The 21,739-nt window shown below is 38.2% G+C and overlaps 1 protein-coding gene across 1 annotated transcript in view; it reads right to left on the minus strand.

Annotated features, from left to right (window-relative positions):
* The window catches only part of CCDC158 (coiled-coil domain containing 158), a 63,705-nt gene extending 44,126 nt beyond the window's left edge, over positions 1 to 19,579 (minus strand). The window contains exons 1-8 of the mRNA XM_068975610.1: positions 19,510 to 19,579; positions 15,159 to 15,376; positions 10,591 to 10,700; positions 10,150 to 10,477; positions 9,190 to 9,266; positions 8,163 to 8,273; positions 6,685 to 6,799; positions 678 to 797 (exon numbers count right to left, since the gene is read on the minus strand). Coding sequence (XP_068831711.1) covers positions 678 to 797; positions 6,685 to 6,799; positions 8,163 to 8,273; positions 9,190 to 9,266; positions 10,150 to 10,477; positions 10,591 to 10,700; positions 15,159 to 15,376; positions 19,510 to 19,579 — 1,149 coding nt within the window. The remainder of the gene's footprint in view (positions 1 to 677; positions 798 to 6,684; positions 6,800 to 8,162; positions 8,274 to 9,189; positions 9,267 to 10,149; positions 10,478 to 10,590; positions 10,701 to 15,158; positions 15,377 to 19,509) is intronic.
* Between the last annotated feature and the right edge of the window lie 2,160 nt (positions 19,580 to 21,739).

The raw sequence follows: 21,739 nt of genomic DNA on the forward strand, positions 1-21,739 counted from the left end.
CCCAGATTAGATATGAGGATGCTGGGAAACACGGAACAGGAGGGAGAGAAGTGAGGATTATCCCGCAGTTTAGAGTCAGCTCTCCCTTGAGCATGTGCTCATCAAGCCCCGGTTAGCCTGTGAAGGACACTCCAGCAGCTGAGGGCCCTGTAGCCTGAGGTAAGGTTTGGTGGGGAGAGAATCCTGTTCTACAGGAACTCTAACAATTATCGCATGAAGGGGTACCAACATCACCTTTCCTAAATTTCTCAGCCTGTAGTACCCCTAATGGAGGGCAGAAACTGCTTCACTACCATTGGAATCCTCTTTTCTTCCTAAAAAAATTTTTTTTACCTAAATTTGCATTTAACTTTTCTTTATACATGATTTGTATGTGTTTTGAATGTTGTTTGGTTTTGAAATGAACACTCAACCCTACTTCAGTTTAGCAGAACACAGTACCTAACGGAAAGACTATGGCTATTCAAAGATTACCTTCACCCAACTTGTAAGCCCTAAGAGTTGTGCTTATACAATATTATATTTCACACGTAAAACTTGAATAGTGTCCAGGATGCTGTGTTGTATGTAAATGTACAGATATGTTGTAAAATTTGGAATTTGAAACTAGTTTTGTGAAATACGGTGGTAAAACTTCCCAGAATTAATCTCATTCATATTTCAGAGCACCTTCTTACCAAGAGCTTTTGAAGTTGGTCGTCCAGATTTCCAGATTCCTGACTGAACTGATCACGTTCCGTCCGTGCCTCAGTTAGCTCTGAGTTTGCGAGAACTAACTGCTTCTCCAGCTCTTCTATCTACAAGGAAAGCACAAATGAATCTGACTACGTCAATGAGTAATATAAAATAAATACAGTCTTTGGAAAACAAACAGTATTACTTGGGGCAATGGTATCATTTGGGGGGCAAGAATAAGAGTTCATTTTGTGATGTATTTTGTAGACAAAATTGTGATGTATTTTGCAAAGTTTTCTAAACTTAAAATCTATGTAGAAGTCAGCCAGACAAACTGACCAAAATGAAGTACTTGGTACTGTGAGATTCAGCCGTTGTCTGTAATATGCCACTCTCACCATCACACTATTCAAAATCCATCTTCTGTGAAAATGAGTTCTATAATTTGGTATTTAAGGAAGCTTTATGTGGCATAAAGAACATTCTACAAAGCCCACACAAATTAACTATATTATACTTAGAAGTGCTATTTTGTTTCAGAACATTAGTTTCAAAAATAAAGGCACTGACTATAAAACAATGCATGGTAACAAGTTTATAGTTATCGTCACTGTTAGTCACCCTATTTTGAAAGGATACACAAATTTTTATATATATGTATATATATAAAATAATACAATCCTCATTTTTTCTAACTATCAAGTGGGATAAGAATACTAATTTAAAGAACTGTATAGATGTAGTTCTCTCTTACAGACAGGCAGCTGTCAGATCTGTGTGACCATGCATTTCTATGACATATGCCAGAAGGGCCATCGCTGTAAACAGAATCGCTACAGCTCTTAACCTGGGGCTGCAGGCTAAGAGGTTAAGATCTCTGACAATGGAGATTCTGAGTTTGTAATTGAGCACAGCTACATAAACTCATTACTTAGACACAGATATTAAAATAATGAAAAACTACTGATACTGAGTGTTATATAGTGATACCTAACCTTTAATGTGATACCTATAATAACATTTCATCACCACTTTCCAATAACAAAAAACCTTTCATGTCTGCATAAATGCTACATATTCCTTACTTCTAAGGCAGCTACTGAGTAGGCTTCCAAATCCACAGTCAAGAATAAAACTTACTGACTGGTTTGGATGCAACTGTGATTAAATCTTCTTAGAGAACATACGAGCAAGCCTAACATTTTGTGATACTATTTTAAGTTGGACTAAGTTCATTTAAGATCATCATTTATTAATTTGGTACGTGTATATTAATTTCATTACATATAAACATGTATATGCTACTATCTCTGATAAATGGTAAGGATGAATACATAGATGGGTGTGTATACATATATATGTCTTTATTTACATACGTACATACATGACTTAAGAGCATACTAATACAGGACTATCAAATAGTTTCACATTTACCAACAGAGTAGTATCACAACCTACAGGAATTTGAATATAAATTTTAATATTTACATTGGATACATTTCAAAACTGACTTTGTAATCAATTCCATGTTTCATACAAAAAAGTATTTCACAGGAATTAGGTAAAACATTAGGTGACCGATAGAGATGAGCTCATAGATACTAATAATCCTATAAAAAAGCACTTTCACTCTTGTGCTCCTATAACAATTCATCCTCAGGGACACAAGCAGCTTCCTAAGACAAATGAGTACTATCAGTTGAAACAATCTCTTCAGCTCTACTGTTATTAGGAAAGACTAACTCAGCACACATAGTAAAGACATTAAGAATACTGAGGGAAAAAAACATCAACTCTTACTTTGGTTAGACAAATGTGATCAGAAAGGCAATATGATCTGGTTGAGAGTCAAACAGCCTGGTTCTGAACCAGCTTCTGTCACATAAGGTCTCTGAGTCTGTAATTTGAGTCTAAATTTTACATCTATAATTTGAAAAAAGTATTATAGATGATCTTTCAAATTCCTTTCAATTCTGCTTCTAATATTTTTCCATATAAGATCAGTATTAATAAAGCTGAAATTCTATATTTTCAAAGGAACCATATTTGAGCTCTAAATTTAACAAGAATGCTTTCAATTTTACAAGTTGCTCCTATGACTAACATGAACATTTTAGACTTCTAGTCTGGTGTAAAACCATTTCTATCTTTAAGCAAAGTATTTGTGTGGTTTAAAAGCTGAAATTAAGACTTGCTATTTTATGTCTGTTTTCACTTTTTAAGAAATTCTGGATAATCATTTAATGCTAAATTCTATGAGACCAAATTTTACCAAGAAAAAAATAAAAGAAAAAAGAAAAAGAATGAACTTGTATCTTTCCATCTAAGTATCAGATGTCCCTCCAGACCCCTGCAGGAACATTAGTTTTGTAGTTGTCAGTACTGACTCAACTGCTATAGCTCTGCTTTTACCTTTCACTTTTTAAAAGTAAAAATATTTATATTAATTAATCAATCAAAAAGATAAATGGAGAGTGAAAGGGAAAACCATTGAGGTAGCAGCTGAGCTGATACAAACAGCTGTAAAAAAACAAGATGAAGAAAAGCCTTTTAAAATGTCCAGAATAAATACTGACATCTGAGATGTATTAGTTTTTTTCTTTTTCGTTTCTTTTTAAATAGCAGCACTGGTTTTCCCTTTCACCATCTATGAATCTACTTTTTGTTTTGGATCACTGGACAAATAAGTACTGGGATCTCATTATAATCGTACAGTGATTTTAGATATCACCAATTGTGCCAAATTGTTATCTCGTTTTCTGTGCTCAAAAATACACAGTTCTGGGATAATAAGGAATGCTGCTGGTCAGCATGGAGGTGCATTGGCAGAACTATGCAGAGATTTGCATAGAATCTCCCTGCACAGGGTACAGCTCCAGCCAGTGCTACTACAACTTCACTTTTTGAGTAAGAAATTCAGCCCCAAATGCTTTCAAAGTATGAAAAGTAAACTTAGAATCAAGATTGTGAGATATTTTTGTTATCAAAAAGCGAAAGTTAAGAGTAAAGCCAAATCTACAGAGCCAATAGTGACAGCTTCTACTGGTCCAAATTCGTAAAGGGGAATTCTGGAGGTTCTCCTAAAATGGAAAGAGAAGAATAGAAAAAATATTACAGTAAAACACTTTTGTATGTCTGAAAGCTATGTCTACAGTCTTCTTTGAAACATCACTTTTCATCAGTATGAAAATACTTTTGCTTATCTGAAGGGACACTTGTCTGGCTAAACAAGTTTTCTCTATACTTATGCGTTCTAGTTGGGAAAGTTTTGTTCAGCCCTGTCATGTAATCAATTTTTTAAAATAATAAATATTTTTTTCTGAAGGAATCTGACCCTCAGGAGAAAATACTAACACTGCCTGCCTCTCATAAAATATGTTGATGTATAATATCAACATACTCTTAAATAATAAGTCTCTCTTCCCACAAATCTCACTTTTAATCATAGCTGTATTTTTTCCTTGTTGTTATTTGGACAGTATATATTGTATATATTAAACGTACAGCAGCAGTGGAAAAATAAAATTTTAAGATTTTATTTAATTTTAAGATTTTAAGGTTTAAATAGACTTTAGCCTATTAAATGTCAAGGTAAATGAAAATAAAAGAAATTAAACAAAAGAATCTGTGTTTTTTTTAAATTCTACATTCAATTTATCACAACAAAAATATAACAATAGAATTTTTCATGAACACAAAATATAATACTTTTGTTAATGTGTTTGATCTTCTTTGCTTAGTTACACTATGTATTTTTTTTTTACACCATGTATGTTTAATGCTTTTCAGGTCAGAGACATTAAAATCTGTATTTACATAGCAGGATAATCATCTCTCAGTGTTTCTTGACTAAAGCGAGTTACTGTAGAGATTCTAGGTGCCAACTCGATTAGGCTTAATACGCTTTACTAAAAGTCTCAGTGATCTGGATTAAAATTAATTAAACTAATATGCCCTCCTTTTTTCCAATAATGTTGACTCTTTAAGACTGTAAAAATTGTTCATGATCAATTGTTTACATTAAAGCAAGGTAAGACAATGATTTTAGTACTATGTTTGTATCTACATGACCTCAAAACCCTCATATAAAAGGTTTCAGTCATTTATCTGAGGCTAATGCTTCTACAATGCGAAAGAGATAGGTGTTTATAAAAACAAAAACTATTTTTGTACTGTTAAGATGTCAATATTTGTTAAAATTTCCTACCATGCCCAAACTTAGGTTGATCAGCATGGTGTTATACATCAGACAACATGCAGATTAGCAAACAATTGGGTGACAGCTTATGAAGAGGCTGTTTCCAAGCAACATTACAAATGGAAAGCTATTATTAATTTCAAATTATGTAAGATAGATAGGTGAGTCAAGTCTTAGTATTTAATATTTTGTGGCTTTTCAAAGGGTCTGTCAATAAACAATGAAAATTAAATCTTTTCAGAATGGGTTGAGTATGATGAGTATCAGTCATTGAATAGGCTTGATCTGCCCAGAATGGGGTGGATATTCCTGTTATCCATCTTCAGGGGAAAAGTCCATCCTGAACTAGAACACAAAAGGCAGGCCTCAGAGAAGCAGGAAAGAACAAATATCTGTCTGGGCTTTTGTTTCTTGGATTTAGCCTTTAAGAAGTCTAAGGCTCCTTAAGGCTACTTCTAGGTGGCAGTGGTTGAAATGACCCTGACACAAGAATCAAGGCCAAGAGCTAAGGAAGAGGTTTTCGAGAGCAGTGTTGTTCACACTGCAACCCACCAGGAAAACGTGAAATCAATTTAGTGGGCGTCAAATCAGTATCTGAAGAGAAGAAAAAGAGCCAGTGTCGTATTATTTTGTGAAGTGTACTTGGATTGTATCTGTGTATACTAGATCATATGGAAAACTACATTTCTTGGTGTGGGTAGTGATCAAAAATGTTTGAAAGCCCCTGTAGAGGATCCAAATCTTAAAACTGAGATTATACAGTTTCACGTTACTCTTTATTGTTTAGACCTTATAGCAAGATCATGTCTAAATTTTCTATCCTTTTAGCTGTGCAACACTAACTAAAATTGAAGTCTTGAACTAGAGAACCAAGGAGAAAGAGCCCCCTCCTGTGACCAGCATAGGGGTGACAGCGATAATGAAAGGAGGGGTTGCCCAAAGGCAGGAAAATATCTGGAAGAATTAGTGCTGCAATTTTTCAACTGCCTCTTCCCATAAGGAGCTTTTTCCCTTGTACCATTACCCTGTAGAACTAGATTATGTTATAAAGAAAATCTGTCAGCTTTCTTATACTCTATTTTTTCCCAATCAACTAAGAAGTAAAAAAATTGGCTACAAGTGGTTAGACCTGCAGGTTCTCTTATAGGTAGGATGACTATCTAAAGGATTTATCTTCCAAACTAGGGCATTTTGGAGGTGAAAGGTGGTATTCACAAAACAGGATACTATTCTGCGTCCTTGAAATCAACAAAAACCTAAGCTCCAAAAGATTGGTTGATAATGAAAATAGTTTCTTTTTAGCTATGGAAACTGAGAAAACAGAATACTGTAGTAAATATTAATGTCTAGTTTTAATAGGAACAGTGTGATAAGAGATAAAGATTTAGCTTGCTAATTTTTTTTAATTCAGACTAATCTTGAAGTGAATTCAGTTTGTAAGCCTCACAATGATTAATAAGGAGGAGTTGAAGTAAGAGAGGAAATAGCCTAAAGTATTCAGTGGGAGGGGGAGAACAGCTGGTGCCAAGTACTTGCAAAAGCTAAACCTTGTAGCAGTAATTTAAATGATGTCATCCTTTAATTTTTTAGAAACTTGCTTGAAGAATGCAGGAAACTTTTCTAAGAAAGAATTGATTTGAGCAAACACTGTGTATAATTTAACATGTAGATATTTAGCACCCATCTTATAAACTGCTTTTAATTTTAAATGATTGCTTTGATTCCTCATTTTCAAATAAACCATTAAAAACTATCTAATTGATTCTGTGTATAATAGTCTCTGGAAGCAGAACAGCAAAATTTAAACTCACCTTGTCTTCATACATCCTTTTGGCTTCCCTTAATTCAGAACGTAGTTGAGACACAGTAGATTCCAGGTCACTCAGTTGGCGCATATACATTGAATTTTGGTTTCTTGCTTGCTCTCTAAGAAGGGTTTAAAGAGGGAATAAGAGCAAATAAGATCTAAGGCAGAAGGAAAAGAGCATGACAGAGGATGAGATGGTTGGATGGTATCACTGATTCAATGGACATGAACTTGGGTAAACTCTGGCAGATGGTGGCCTGGTGTGCGACAGTCCACAGGGTCGCAAAGAATTGGACATGACTTGGCAACTGAACTCTTGTCTGGAGAATCCCATGGACGGAGGAGCCTGGTGGGCTGCAGTCCATGGGGTCGCTAAGATTCAGACACGACTGAGCGACTTCACTTTCACTTTTCACTTTCATGCATTAGAGAAGGAAATGGCAACCCACTCCAGTGTTCTTGCCTGGAGGATCCCAGGGACGGGGGAGCCTGGTGGGCTGCCATCTATAGGGTCGCACAGAGTCGGACATGACTGAAGTGACTTAACAGTAACAGTGGCAACTGAACAACAACAAGGGCAATTAGCAAATTAAGAGTAAGTGTGATACCTAAGGGCGCTCTAGCTTTTAGGCACTTTTCACTAATTATTTAATATAGCCACTAGTCTTTTATCTTTCAAATTGGTTACTAAAGACTTAAGTTCAAAAATGTTAACTGTTAAACATAGATGATGCATACACAGGAGTTCATTTTACAGTTTTCTCCCTGTATGACTGAAAATGTCCATATAAAAAGTTTCAACATGGGAATGCAAATTATAAAATTATTTGTATGTTGTTAGTCACTAAGTCATGTCTGACTCCTTGAAAACCCACTCACTGTATACTTATAATTTATATATATTTACACACATGTGCATGCTCATCACGCAGTCATGTCTGACTCTTTGTGACCCCACAGACTATAGCCCTCTGGGACCCTCTGTCCATGGGATTTTCCAGGCAAGAATACTGGAATGGCTTGCCATTTCCTCCTCCAGTGGATCTTCCTGACCCAGGGATCAAACCCACATTTCCTGTGTCTCCTGCATTGGCAGGTGGATTCTTTACTACTGAGGCACCTGGGAAGCCCATCTACACATACACACACACACACACACACACACACACACACACACACACACACACACACACATAGTGTGTGTTTGTTTTATCCAATTATCCAATCAGTTGAAATGTAGACAAAAATTAAAACAGCCAAACCCCAAGAGGCCCAAATACTTGCCATAGTACTTCTGATATGGTTATAAAGTATTATCCATATGTTAAATAATCTTTTCTGTTCACCTGAATGTTAGAAAAGTTTCACTTTCTTGTAGAATCAACTATTAAGCATTTTTTTAAAAAGACCTTAGAACAAAAATCAATAAAAAATAAAATGAAGATAAATAGCTATCAACTTCAAACCACCAGGCACACATACTGAATGATTTCCAATTGACTCTGGATACTGTTGGCTTGGCTCCGAGCACTGCTAGCTTTCTCGGTGAGTCCTGTTATTTCAGCCTCATGTTCACTTATTAACTGCTCAATCCTATAGAAAGAATATGGTGATCGTTATTTGATACAGACTTTGCCTGATAATGAATTATTCTAAAGATTAATTATTTCAACACTCACATTTGGTATTTTGTTTTAGCTTTGTCTATATTATTCATTTTATGACAAGTATCTAGCTCTGGGAGTTGGTGATGGACAGGGAGGCCTAGTGTGCTGCAGTCCATGGTGACGCAAGGAGTCGGACACGACTGAGCAACTGAACTGAACTGATGACAAGTATTTAAGTTAGATACAGAATCCTTTATCCAAATCCTTTGGGAGCCAGTCAGGCTTTGGAATTCAGAATTTTAAAAAAATGTTATGATGGTATTAAAGCATAGTACTAAGTATCATGTGACTTCCCCAGAGAGATCTATGGAAATGTCTCAGAAGCCAGACATCACTAATGCAATGGTAGGTTTTTAAATATTCACAGTAAATCATGAAAAGACTATAAAAAGCTTAACATTAGCTCAGATTAGGTTTTGCCAACAAAACTGACATAGTATCTAACCTTGACCAAAGTGTAGTCAGATGCTTCTTGGCACTTAGAAGCCTAGGCTTAGTAAGAATTTTGCTAAGTCAGTTTAGTGAGAACTTCCCACCCCATGCCTCCTCCTAGTAATTTTCCACCCACTGACCCCCTCACCCTGCTTCTTGGCTATGAATCCCCATTTGCCCATGCTGGACTGGGAGTTGAGCCTCATCACTAATTCAATCACCTTTTGCAACAGTCTTGAATGACATCTTCCCTACTTTTCAAATAAGTGTCTTAACATGAGTTTCCTACAAATCTATGGGGGAAAAAAATCTGTGTTTTAGAGCTTTTTAGATATTGGAATTGCTGATGAGAGATTGTAGACTTGTGCTATCGTTTCACTATGATCTTCTATACCTCAGCCGAAACCTACCTGTCTTGATGTTGTTGAAGAAGTAGCTCCATTTTGTTTTGTGATTCAGATTTCAGCGCTTCAAGCTGATCCTCTACCTGGTTATAAAAAAGAAATATTGATTGAGGAACTGGTAAATCTAAACCTTGGAAAATTTAGATATTTTCTAACTAAAGGAATGCTTTCAGTTCAGTTCAGTCACTCAGTCGTGTCCAACTCTGTGCGACCCCATGAATCACAGCATGCCAGGCCTCCCTGTCCATCACCATCTCCCAGAGTTCACTCAGACTCACGTCCATCGAGTCAGTGATGCCATCCAGCCATCTCATCCTGGGTCGTCCCCTTCTCCTCCTGCCCCTAATCCCTCCCAGCATCAGAGTCTTTTCCAATGAGTCAACTCTTCGCATGAGGTGGTCAAAATACTGGAGCTTCAGCTTTAGCATCATTCCTTCCAAAGAAATCCCAGGGCTGATCTCCTTTAGGATGGACTGGATGGATCTCCTTGCAGTCCAAGGGACTCTCAAGAGTCTTCTCCAACACCACAGTTCAAAAGCATCAATTCTTTGGTGCTCAGCCTTCTTCACAGTCCAACTCTCACATCCATACATGACCACAGGAAAAACCATTGCCTTGACTAGATGGACCTTAGATCGGCAAAGTAATGTCTCTGCTTTTGAATATGCTATCTAGGTTGGTCATAACTTTTCTTCCAAGGAAAGATGCAAATAGAAGCAATACTAAAATCAGATACATTCTATCACTGTATTTTATTAAATCTTTTACAGTGGTTACACTCATGAAACTATACAGACAACTTAGCTCCCTTTATTAGGAAAGATCATTCTGGAAGTAACTTCCATTATTTTAGAGAACTAAATTGAGAACTTGGCTTACTTTGAAGAGTTTAAGAAAATTACATGCCTTATATTATTGTCTTAATGGATTTTAATATAAAATTGACATAGTGTTCTCACCACTTACTGGAAATATTCTCCCTTTAAGATAAGAAATCTCTGTGTCTAATTCTCTTAGGATTTTACTAATAGCTGAGGCCATGCTTCTGGAGTGGATGGTAGACATGCTGTCCTGTTCAAATACTTTCTTGCCTGAGGCTTCTTCAAAGTCAACTAGGACTGATCGGATTTCTTGAAGCACTCCCTCATGACTAAGCATCATCTTTCTTAGCTGCTCTATCTGTGTGCTGCTGTCTTTCAGCATACCGTCCTTAAGGCATTTGGCAGCTTCAAGTTCATGAACTGTATTTTGAAGCTGGTTTCGTAAATCCTCCTGGGACTGACTCTCCCTTCGTCTTTGAAATAAATGAAAGAAAAGAAATAATATTGATAAAACTCAGATTCACACAAATGATTTTACTCTAGAAAAAGTAAAACTTTAAAATAATTTCAGGTAACGAAGCCCAACCTGATGTCAGCCATGGCATCTCTCTCCATCTGCATCTCTTGAAGTTTTGTTTGCAAATCAATGACTGATTGTCTTAAGTAAAACTTTTGTTTCTCATGCAATTCACTGCTCTGGAAAAAAAGTGTCCTGCAAATTAGTCTTCATCAGAGGAACATATTTCCTTATAGCTAGTAATTTCCAATAATCTATATACCAATCATTTCATTAAAAAAAATTGTGTGTCTTTTTAAAGAAATTATTAATATTTATTTGGCTGCACTGAGTCAGTTGTGGTGCATGGGCTCTTTCACTGTGGTGGGTGAATTTCTCTCCAGAGCAGAGGCCTCAGTAGTCGCAGCTTGCCAGCTTAGTTGCCCCATAGCATGTGGGATCTTAGTTCTCTGACCAAAGATCAAACCCATGTGCCCTGCACTGAAAGGCAGATTCCTAACCACTGGATCACCAGGAAGTCCCTCAATTGTTTGTTCTTATGTGTACTTCCTTCCCCCTTCACCACTGTCCGGGGCCTAATCAATCATTTCTAACATAGATTTTTGGAATACCCCTTCAATCCACTTACTAAGGAAATGGCAACCCACTCCAGTACTCTTGCCTGGAAAATTCCATGGACTGAGGAGCCTGGTGGGCTATAGTCCATGGGGTCGCAAAGAGTTGGACATGACCAAGCGACTTCACTTTCACTTTCACTTTATAACCAAAACATCATTTCTAGAACAAATCTGACTTATAGCTCAAGAAAGAGATAGGAATAAACTCTATTCCTGAGGACAGAAGTGGTTGAAATTGGGTATACAGAAAAGTCAACCCCTACCTCCAACTGACTTAAAAATTGCCAACTGACTTGGCTGCAGACAACTACCATTAAAAAATCAAGGTGTTCTGCTACAAGGAAATTCACAAAGATCTCTAAAATCAGGCACTGAGAGGTCTCCCAGAGTAACAGTTGACGCCCCATCTAATTATCCCAAAGTAAAGCCATCAAGTTCTGCCCATAGACAGATTGCCAACAGTTTTTTTTTTTTTTCTACTGTTCATTCTCAAGTATGAACAAAAAGCCAAAATCCACTGAACACTTGAAGGAAGATTACAAAATAAAAAAGAGACCAAGATGAAACAAATGAGAAAATACCCAGAAAAAAAGATCCAAAGAAACAAAAAGTGATAATGCAACAGTGGAAGAACATTTCCAAAAACTTGTATTAGAGAGAAATTTGAAAGACATTTTTGCTATAAAGGAAGAATAGGGCTATGTCAAATAAGCGATCAGAGGAGAAGAAAGGGTTCCTGGAAATTAAAAATATGGCTGCAAACTAAAAAGTTGCAATAGAAATGTTGGAAGTCAAGATGCCTCTTTAAGTAGAAAAAGTAGATAAAATTTTTGAAAGAAAAAAAGAGATTTAGAGGTTCAACCTAAACAACAGGAGCTTCAGAAAGAGAGAACTGAGAAAACAGAGAAAGAAACTGTCAAAGGAAAAAAAAAATTGAATTCCTCAAAGCCATGAAATTAAAAGATGCTTGCTCCTTGGAAGAAAAATTATGACCAACCTAGACAGCATATTAAAAAGCAGAGACATTACTTTGCCAACAAAGGTCTGTCTAGCCAAAGCTATGGTTTTTCCAGTAGTTATGTATGGATATGAGAGCTGGACTATAAAGAGAGCTGAGTGCCAAAGAATTGACGCTTTTGAACTGTGGTGTTGGAGAAGACTCTTGAGAGTCCCTTGGACTGCAAGGAGATCCAACCAGTCCATCCTAAAGGAAATCAGTCCTGAATATTTACTAGAAGGACTGATGCTGAAGCTGAAACTCCAATACTTGGGCGACCTGATACAAAGAACTGACTCATTGGTACAAAGACCCTGATGCTGGGAAGAATTGAAGGCAGGAAGAGAAGGGGATGACAGAAGATGAGATGGTTGGATGGCATCACCAACTTGATGGACATGATTTTGAGCAAGCTCCGGGAGCTGGTGATGGACAGGGAAGCCTGGTGTGCTGCAGTCCATGAGGTTGCAAAGAGTTCGACATGACTGAGCGACTGAACTGAACTGAAAGGCACAAATCTACAGACCAAAAGGGTCCATTGAGTCCCTTTCGGGACTAGCACAGTGAATGAAAAAAAAAAACCAAAAATCCACACCTATGCACATTACAGTGGAATTTCAGAGATAAAGAGAAGACCCTGAAGTTTCCAAAGATGAACCTCAACTAAGTAAAAAAATATCATCTACAAAGGAACAAGAATCAGATAGATATCTTCTCAGTCTCTGCAAGGGCACACAATATTTTCAAAGGACTGAAAGAAAGTAACTTTCAACTTTATCCAGCTTAAGTTATTTTCAGAATGAAAAAAATTCATAAAATGTATGTCCCATATACTTTTTCTTGAAGTTTCTAAAGATGTGTTCTGACTAAATGAAGAAACAAATCAAGAAAAAAGAAAATAATAAATCCTGGAAATCATGGCTCCAACCAGGAAAGCAGTGATAATAATCTCAAGAAAATAGTTTTTAAACATTTTTTATAGTTACACAACAGACCTAAGAAAAAACTCATCTAGACTAGACAAAAGAACTAAAGAGTCCTGGGTTAAAGGAAGGTATGATAGAAAACCTATATGATAACCTTTTTAATAAGGATATGATAAAGGTAAATAGTATAAAGGAAAAAGAAAGGCAATTGGGAACCACAGGAAAAACAAAAACTACACAGCAAAGGAAATATAAAAGGTTACTACCTGATTCTGCAGTTCACAATGTTTATCTAGTCACTATAAGGGGGGACCCTCTATCTTTTTCTCTAATAGTCCAGGTGAATGGCTACAGCAGTCTGAACTTTGGAATGTAACAGCGGAAATGAAAACATATTTGAGAAATATATATGAGGTGCACTGGACGGACTTGGCAGTAAAGTGCATGTCAGGGAAAAGGCAGAGGTATCAAGAATGAGTAAGGTTTTTGCCCTCTGCAACTGTATAAATGTAGCACCACACAAAGCTAGCAGAAAGGTTTGGGGGAAATCAGGTGTGTAATTGGAAATGGTGAGTTTATGGAGCCTGAGAAACCTTTCAAGTAGAAATGTCCAGGAGGAACACGGGTACACTAACTGGGTGTGGAGACCAGTTAAGAGGTCTGACCAGATGTGTAAACTGAACAGGCACTGACATATACACGGCAACAGAAGCCACGGAAATCACGATTACAATCTACGGAGGGTTTTGCTGGAATAAGAAAACTGAAAAAGAATGAGCTGGAGGAAAGTTAGGAGAGTGTGCTTCCAAGAGACCTAACAGAAAAGAGTGCTTGAAGACGAAAAGAATTGCCATGTGTGTCAAATGTTGTGCAAGAGGCAAGTAAGATGAAGCATTGATTAGATTCAGCATCAGTGCTTACCCTACTGAGGCACATCCTGTTACTATCATTTCCTATTTTAAATACCTCAGCCATAAGACTGTAAACATGCACATAAAAAGGAGGACATCTTTTCCATCTTTATATATCCAGTACCTGGTATAATATCTGTTACCTGGGAGGTTTGTGATAAATATTATGCCTCCAAATAACCCTGTTATTTACTTACTGATATAACTATTAATAATTTACTGGGAGCCAGTCAAGTGTCACACACTCTGCCAGAGGACAGATGTGGAAAATTAATTAAGGCATTGTTTCTATTCCTCATTGGTATTTCTGTGCTTCACCCATCTATCTATCTATCATCAATCCATCTCTATTAGTGTACTTATTATAAAGTATCGTCATTGTTTATATGCCACCTCCCTTTGAGACTATGAACTTATGAGTCCTATCTTATTCATCTTTGCATCCTCTGTACATAACACAGTGATACATCTCTTTCAGCACTTAATAAACTTGTAGAATTCTTAACTGATGAGACAGAACAATGCATCGGTGAATACAATAAAAAGCACTAAACACTACAACAGACGTGTGCACAAGGAGCAATAACTGTACAGAGGAGATCATGCCTACCCGTGTCTAGAGGAAAGCTTTCAGAGAAAAATGCTTGAGCTCAGTCTTGATTGAGAGCAAGAACTGCCAGGCAGACAGTCAGAGAAGGGGGAATGATCTGGGCAAAAGCATGAGGGTCTAGAATTGTAGGTACATCTAGGGAACAGCAGGTGCCTTGATACTGCTAGAATGGAGGATATATATAAGGAGCAGGTAGCAGAAGAGGCTAAAATGCACAGGGAAGTTAGATTACAAAGGCATCTGTGTAAGTTTGACTCTAAGCTATAGACTGCTCAGATCCAACATGTAGTTGTAAAGCTGACTAAATCCAGCTTGATTCTACATAAGGTCCACTTGAAGTTTTTATGTATTAATTTCTAAACACTATTCAGCTATCACGTATACACACATCTAAAATCCGATCCCCTACCACTGCTTTGAAAAGAAAAACTTGCTATCATGATAGCAGCACAGCAGGCTTGAACCAATTATTAATTATAATTATAGCTGAATGTCATTAAGCATAACACTTTGAGCCATCCAAGTTTCACTAAGATTACACCAAGAGCACAGCAAAAGAACCAATTTGCAACTCACTTCATTTAGTCTTCTCTGCAAATCTTTGACTTGATGTGAATATTCTTCCAAAACACGCTCAATGTGTTCCTTTCCAGGGTAAGGAATGACTTTTCTATAAGAATCAAGTTCCACTTCATATTTAGGGAAAAAAGGAATTTGTGTTATAGTCCCAGTTGAAGATGTGTTTTCTATTATTGTTCCACGAATAGACGACATAAAAAATGGACTTGAAGAACCTAAATATTAAAGACTTAATTAACCAATTAATTAACTGAATAATAAAATAATTTTGTGGTGAACAATTATCCCAGGTGATGCCCTTACTGAACCCTGAAGGAGCTCAAGGTCTCATGGGGAAAAGAGACAAGTGATAGTCGCTCTGAGAGAGAAGGGCCCAAGATAAAAAGGAGGAGCAGGATAGGAAGAAGGGGGCAGTTTTACTTGCTAGTGATCAAGTGATACTTGCATTGAATGAGCCTTGAAGCATCTATGACTATGAAGTAACTAGCCTGTACTGTAACTCAGTATGTATGAAGTAACTAGTATGTATGGTAACTAGTTTGTGTAGTAACTCTATGGTACTGTATCTGAATTTGAGTTTTCAGTATGAACTTAAAAAACAAAAAATCTAATTCCAAGTTTTCAGATACTGAACACTCCCAGACACAGTGTTACTTCACCAGCAATAGGCACACGAGATCCTGGTGTGTGATTACTATTTCCTACTAAAAGGAACCAGGGCTCCTTAGCAAACGGCTGATTCCAGGTTTGGTGGAACAGGAAAAGTACAGTGTGAGTTACAATTAAGAACCACTACCTTTATCAGGCAGAAAAAAAATAAGTATTGTAGGAATAAGAGAGTGAGAGTGCTAGAAGTTAGCAGGCTGGATTCCAGAAGCCCAACTGTTCTTGGCAATAAGATCCAAGATAGCAAAGTGAGTAGCTGTTAGCAGTTCAGTCGCTTAGTCGTGACCAACTCTTTGAGACCACAAGAACTGCAGCACACCAGGCTTCCCTGTCCATCACCAACTCCTGCAGTGTGCTCAAAATCATGTCCATCAAGTCAGTGATACCATTTAACCATCTCATCCTCTGTTGTCCCCTTCACCCCCTGCTTTCAATCTTTCCCAGTATCAGGGTCTTTTCCAAGGAGTCAGTTATTCCATTCAGGTGGCCAAAGTATTGGAGCTTCAGCTTCACCATCAGTCTTTCCAATGAATATTCAGGATTGATTTCCTTTAGGATGGACTGGGTGGATCTCCTTGCAGTCCAAGGGACTCTTAAGAGTCTTCTCCAGCACCACAGTTCAAAAGCATCAATTATTTGGTGCTCAGTTTTATGGTCCAACTCTCACATCCATACAGGACCACTGGAAAAACCATAGCCTTGACCAGACAGATCTTTGTTGGTAAAGTAATGTCTCTGCTTTTTAATATGCTGTCTAGGTTGGAGAAGGCAATGGCACCCCACTCCAGTACTCTTGCCTGGAAAATCCCATGGATGGAGGAGCCTGGTAGGCTGCAGTCCACGGGGTCGCTAAGAGTCGTACACGACTGAACAACTTCACTTTGACTTTTCACTTTCATGCACTGGAGAAGGAAACGGCAACCCACTCCAGTATTCTTGCCTAGAGAATCCCAGGGATGGGGGAGCCTGGTGGGCTGCCATCTATGGGGTTGCACAGAGTCGGACAAGACTGAAGCGACTTAGCAGCAGCAGCAGGTTGGTCATAGCTTTTCTTCCAAGGAGCAAGCGTCTTTTAATTTTCATGGCTGCAGTCACCATCGGCAGTGATTTTGGAGCTCCCAAAATAAAGTCTCTCACTGTTTCCCCATCTATTGGCTATGAAGTGATGGGACCGGATGCCATGATCTTAGTTTTTTTAATATTGAGCTTTAAGCCAACTTTTTCACTCTCCTCTTTCACTTTCATCAAGAGGCTCTTTAATTCCTCTTTGCTTTCTGCCCTAAGGGTGGTGTCATCTGCCTATCTGAGGTTATTGATACTTCTCCCGGCAATCTTGATTCCAGTGTGTGCTTCATCCAGCCTGGCATTTTGCATGATACTCTGCACATAAGCTAAATAAGCAAGCTGACAATATACAGCCTTGACATACTCCTTTCCCAATTTGCAACCAGTCCATTGTTCCATGTCTGGTTCTAACTGCTGCTTCTTGACCTGCATACAGAGATCTCAGGAGGCAGGTCAGGTGGTCTGGTATTCCCATCTCTTTCAGAATTTTCCACAGTTTGCTGTGATCCACGTAGTCAATGGCTTTGGTATAGTCAATAAAGCAGAAATAGATGTTTTTCTGGAACTCTCTTGCTTTTTCTACGACCCAACGGATGTTGGCAATTTGATCTCTGGTTCCTCTACCTTTTCTAAATCCAGTTTGAACATCTGGAAGTTCTTGGTTCCCATACTGTTGAAGCCTGGCTTGGAGAATTTTGAGCATAACTTTGCTACCATGTGAGATGAGTGCAACTGTATGGTAGTTTGAACATTTTTGGGCATTGCCTTTCTTTGGGATTGGAATGAAAACTGATCTTTTTCAGTTTGTGGCCACTGCTGAGTTTTCCAAATTTGCTGGCATATTGAGCACAGCACTTTCACAGCATCATCTTTTAGGATCTGAAATAGCTCAACTGGAATTCCATCACCTCCACTAGCTTTGTTTGTAGCTAGTGATACTTCCTAACCACTTGACTTCACATTCCAGGATGCCTGACTCTAGGTGAGTGATCACACCATCATGATTATCTGGGTCATTAAGATCTTTTTGTATAGTTCTTCTGTGTATTGCTGCCACCTCTTCTTAATATCTTCTGCTTCTGTTAGGTCCACACAACTTCTGTCCTTTATTGTGCCCATCTTTGCATGAAATGTTCCCTTGGTATCTCTAATTTTCTTGAAGAGATCTGTAGTCTTTTCCATTCTATTGTTTTCCTGTATTTCTTTGCATTGATCACTGAGGAAGGCTTTCTTCTCTCTCTCTGGAATTCTTTGGAACTCGGCATTCAAATGGGTATACCTTTCCTTTTCTCCTTTGCCTTTTCTGTACAGATCAAAATAACTGAGTAACTAGAGTAGAGAAGCCATGCGTCTGAGACCTTAGATGGATCATCCATGAGGACAATGACACTGCAGGATGATGGTGTGCCTGGGGCGGGAGCGACAGTCCAGGAGCTAAGCGCCCATGCCCCCACTGGCTGAGGAATATCATGTGGCTGGGGAGGTGAGCGAGGGGAATGAGCAGGTCCAGTACGATGGAGGTGCCAAAGGCATGAGCATCCTAAGGAGCAGAAGCTTTCACAGAGTAAGCGTGTGAAGATGAGAGTCTGTAAGCAGATGGCGGAACAGCAGGCCTGTAATCCAGAATGAACTCTGGCTGCATTCTTTCAGACGAGAGAGACATGAAGGGAAGCAGGCAGGGCTATACAGTCACCTGCCTGACTGCCAGAGTCCCTCTCCTGCCATGTGCTGTGGAGATCATCCTTCCAACGCCCCATTCCCAGCGTGTTTCCTGGCAGGTTTGCAATGGAAGGTGCTGGCAAAAGACCAGAAGGCCGGAGGCGGGGAGAAGCTGAGGGACTCTCCTCTCTCCTGCTTCAGACGGGCTTCTGGCAGTGAGTGGTGGGTCCGTCTCCAGCAGGCAGCCCAGTCCGTGGTTCCAGCTCCTGCTTCTACCCAGGCCTTATAACAGTTCCTATTCTCAGAGTCCTTTTGGCCCAGAGGCTGGTAGCAGCTTCCTGCTGTGGTTGACCTCTGCACTCTCTCATCTCCCATGAACCTTTTCGGCTCTTCCAACACCTGTGTTATCAATTCCCTGTATTAAGTGCCGCTTATTTATTCCACCTGTTTCTGTCTTCTGTCTGCTGACTGACATAATTTTCATCAGTCGATGGGAGGCCTGAACTAGAACAGTAGCCATGGGAATGGAGAGGTAAAATGCATTCAAGAGACATTTCTGATACTAGAGAGAGCAGGACGTTGTACTTGACTGGATGTGGCAGGGAGAGGTGTAAGGGAAAAGAAGTCAAAATAAAGCAGAATTGGGGCCTGGAGCAGAACAAGGAAGAGAAGGCATTTAGAGAAACGGCATGTGCGGAAATGCCTCAACATGGAAACAGTCTTCAAACCAGAAAATAAGGTAAACACATCCTAAAAAATAGACATGCTATTTTTAAAAGATTAAACAACTTCTTCCTTATAAAGCAGAATTATAAATAATCTGGTAAACATTCATGAACAAGGTCTGTACCCTGCACAGTTAAACCAAAACATACTAAAAAACAGCGGCTTGAATGAATATTATGAAGGCTGCTTAGTTCTAATTTTCTCCCAGTTTTGTTTTATAAAAAACACATACCTGCATTGGATGGGATGCCACTGCTTGATAAAAGATGTTCATTTTTGGGTTCACAAGGTTTTTGTTCCATATTAAATATTTGCTACCTCTTCTTAGAGATCTTGAAATAGGAATGCTTCCCTATTTAGTTCTTTGAGTTCTTATCTATAAAAGACAGGGATTTAGTCTTTGTTAATAAGGTACTATGTGAAAACAGTTCACAGAGGAGGAAATGACTATATTCACATTTGAAATTTAATAACAGGTTTTCACCAGGAAAATATTTATACAGAAATATTATTACATAAAATTAATAAGTGGACAGAATCTTATTGTAAAACTTGTTGATTTTAACGGCCAAGTGGTTTATTAAAGATAACGCCAAAATAAGAAACACTTTTAGTCACTATGATTATTAGCACTCTGATCTGGGGCAGACTTTTTTCTCTTCTTATGTCTCCCTCATCAGTTACATTGTCAAATAATGAAAGAAGGCACTTCCTCAGTAAAAAGTCACAATTAGAAATTCAAATTAGAAATCATTAATAAAAGGTAATGGAGGAGGGCATGGCAACTCATTCCAGTATTCTTTCCTGGAAAATCCCATGACAGGGGAGCCTGGTGGGCTACAGTCCATGGGGTCACAATAGCTGGACACAACTGAGTGACTGAGCACAATAGATAGTAAAAACTTCTTGGACAGCAAACAGTGCTCGTAAGTTTAGATTAGGCCAAGAGGGGACTTTGGGGTTTGAAGAACACTGGTAGAGGCCTGATTCCAAATCTTCTCCTTATCCTCTGAATATCCATAAAATCAACAACAACAACAACAACAACAAAAACAAATAAAAGTACATGGGCTCCCCTGGAGATGTGGCAGTAAAGGGAAGAAGGAAATGAGAGGGGAAATTTTAGGAACCAGCAGAAGCAAAAAGAAGCAAGATATGCCAGAGCTCCTTCTGCCCCTCCCACCTAACATCCCCCACCATCCATAAAAGAGACCATGGGAAGACAGCTCTCTCAGACCAACAGTCCTGTCCACTAAACAAACAGAAATAGTTAAAAATAGATCACATCCATACAAAACTTCCACAAAGTATCAGAAAACCTGGATAACATCTTTTCTGCTCATGAAAAGTCCACCGAACCCTCCCCAACAACAAACATGAACTCAAAGAAAGCTGTAACACAGCACTTCAAGCTGAACTGAATATTCTCAAACAAGCATCTGGGAATAATGAAAAGTCGCCCTTGAATAAGAATTGTAAAGTGTAAGAACGGAAGTGGACAAGGAACAAAGAAAACAAGCCAGTCATCAGGAAGAAATGAAATGAGAGTTGACCAAAGTAAGGAAAGCGAGAGAAGAAAAACACAAAATTATACCAGAAATGAAGACCAAATTACAAAGACCAGAGAATAAACTGCGAGGTAAACTTAATAAAGGCATTGAAGGAAGTCAGGAAAACAACCAAGAGGATGAAAGTTGAGATAAAGAAGAAAAAAGGGTTGGAGAGGAAGTGAAAGAAACAGATGACAGGCAAAGGAGGTTGAATATAATTGGTGTCCCTGAAGAAAAAAAGTCCAAAAAATGAAATAGAACTATTATTTAAAACTGTAACCCAAGGAAGCTTCCTAGAAATAAAGGAAGATCCAAATCTATACATCTTTTGATACTAAGGAGAATCAGCCAAGAATGATTAACTTTGAAATACATCCTATTGAAACAACATTAAGATGTTAAAGATTATGAAAAAAATCCTTAGGGCCTTCAGGCAAAAAAAGATGAAGTAATTTATAAAGGCAAAAAGATTAGAATGGGATCAGATTATTCAGAAACAACATACAAAGCAAGGCAACAGAAGACCAGCATTTTCAAGAAATATAAGGAAAAAGAAAGTACAAACCAAGCCTATTATATCCAGCCAAGATCAAAAGATACAAAGGCATGGAAAAGGAGTTTTGAATGTGTCAGAACACTGTACATAAGTGCCCCTTCTGAGCAACCTGCCAGAGGGAGTGAGGCTTCATCCAACCGATAGATGACCAGCAAATGTGGCAACATGCTAACAGCTGGTGTAAATCTTTGGTTTTTCCAGAGATTTTAAATTTTTCAAAATAAAACTTGGGAAAAGGGAGGACTATTAAAAAAAAAAAAGATGACTGGGAACACTGAAAAAAAGACTTATGTGAACATTTTAAATATTCAATTGTAGAGCTGAGACTAAAATAAGAGGAGGGTAATGGCACTGAA

This window comes from Capricornis sumatraensis, chromosome 7 (genome assembly GCF_032405125.1).
Source record: "Capricornis sumatraensis isolate serow.1 chromosome 7, serow.2, whole genome shotgun sequence".
In the NCBI taxonomy this organism is placed as follows: Eukaryota; Metazoa; Chordata; class Mammalia; order Artiodactyla; family Bovidae; genus Capricornis; species Capricornis sumatraensis.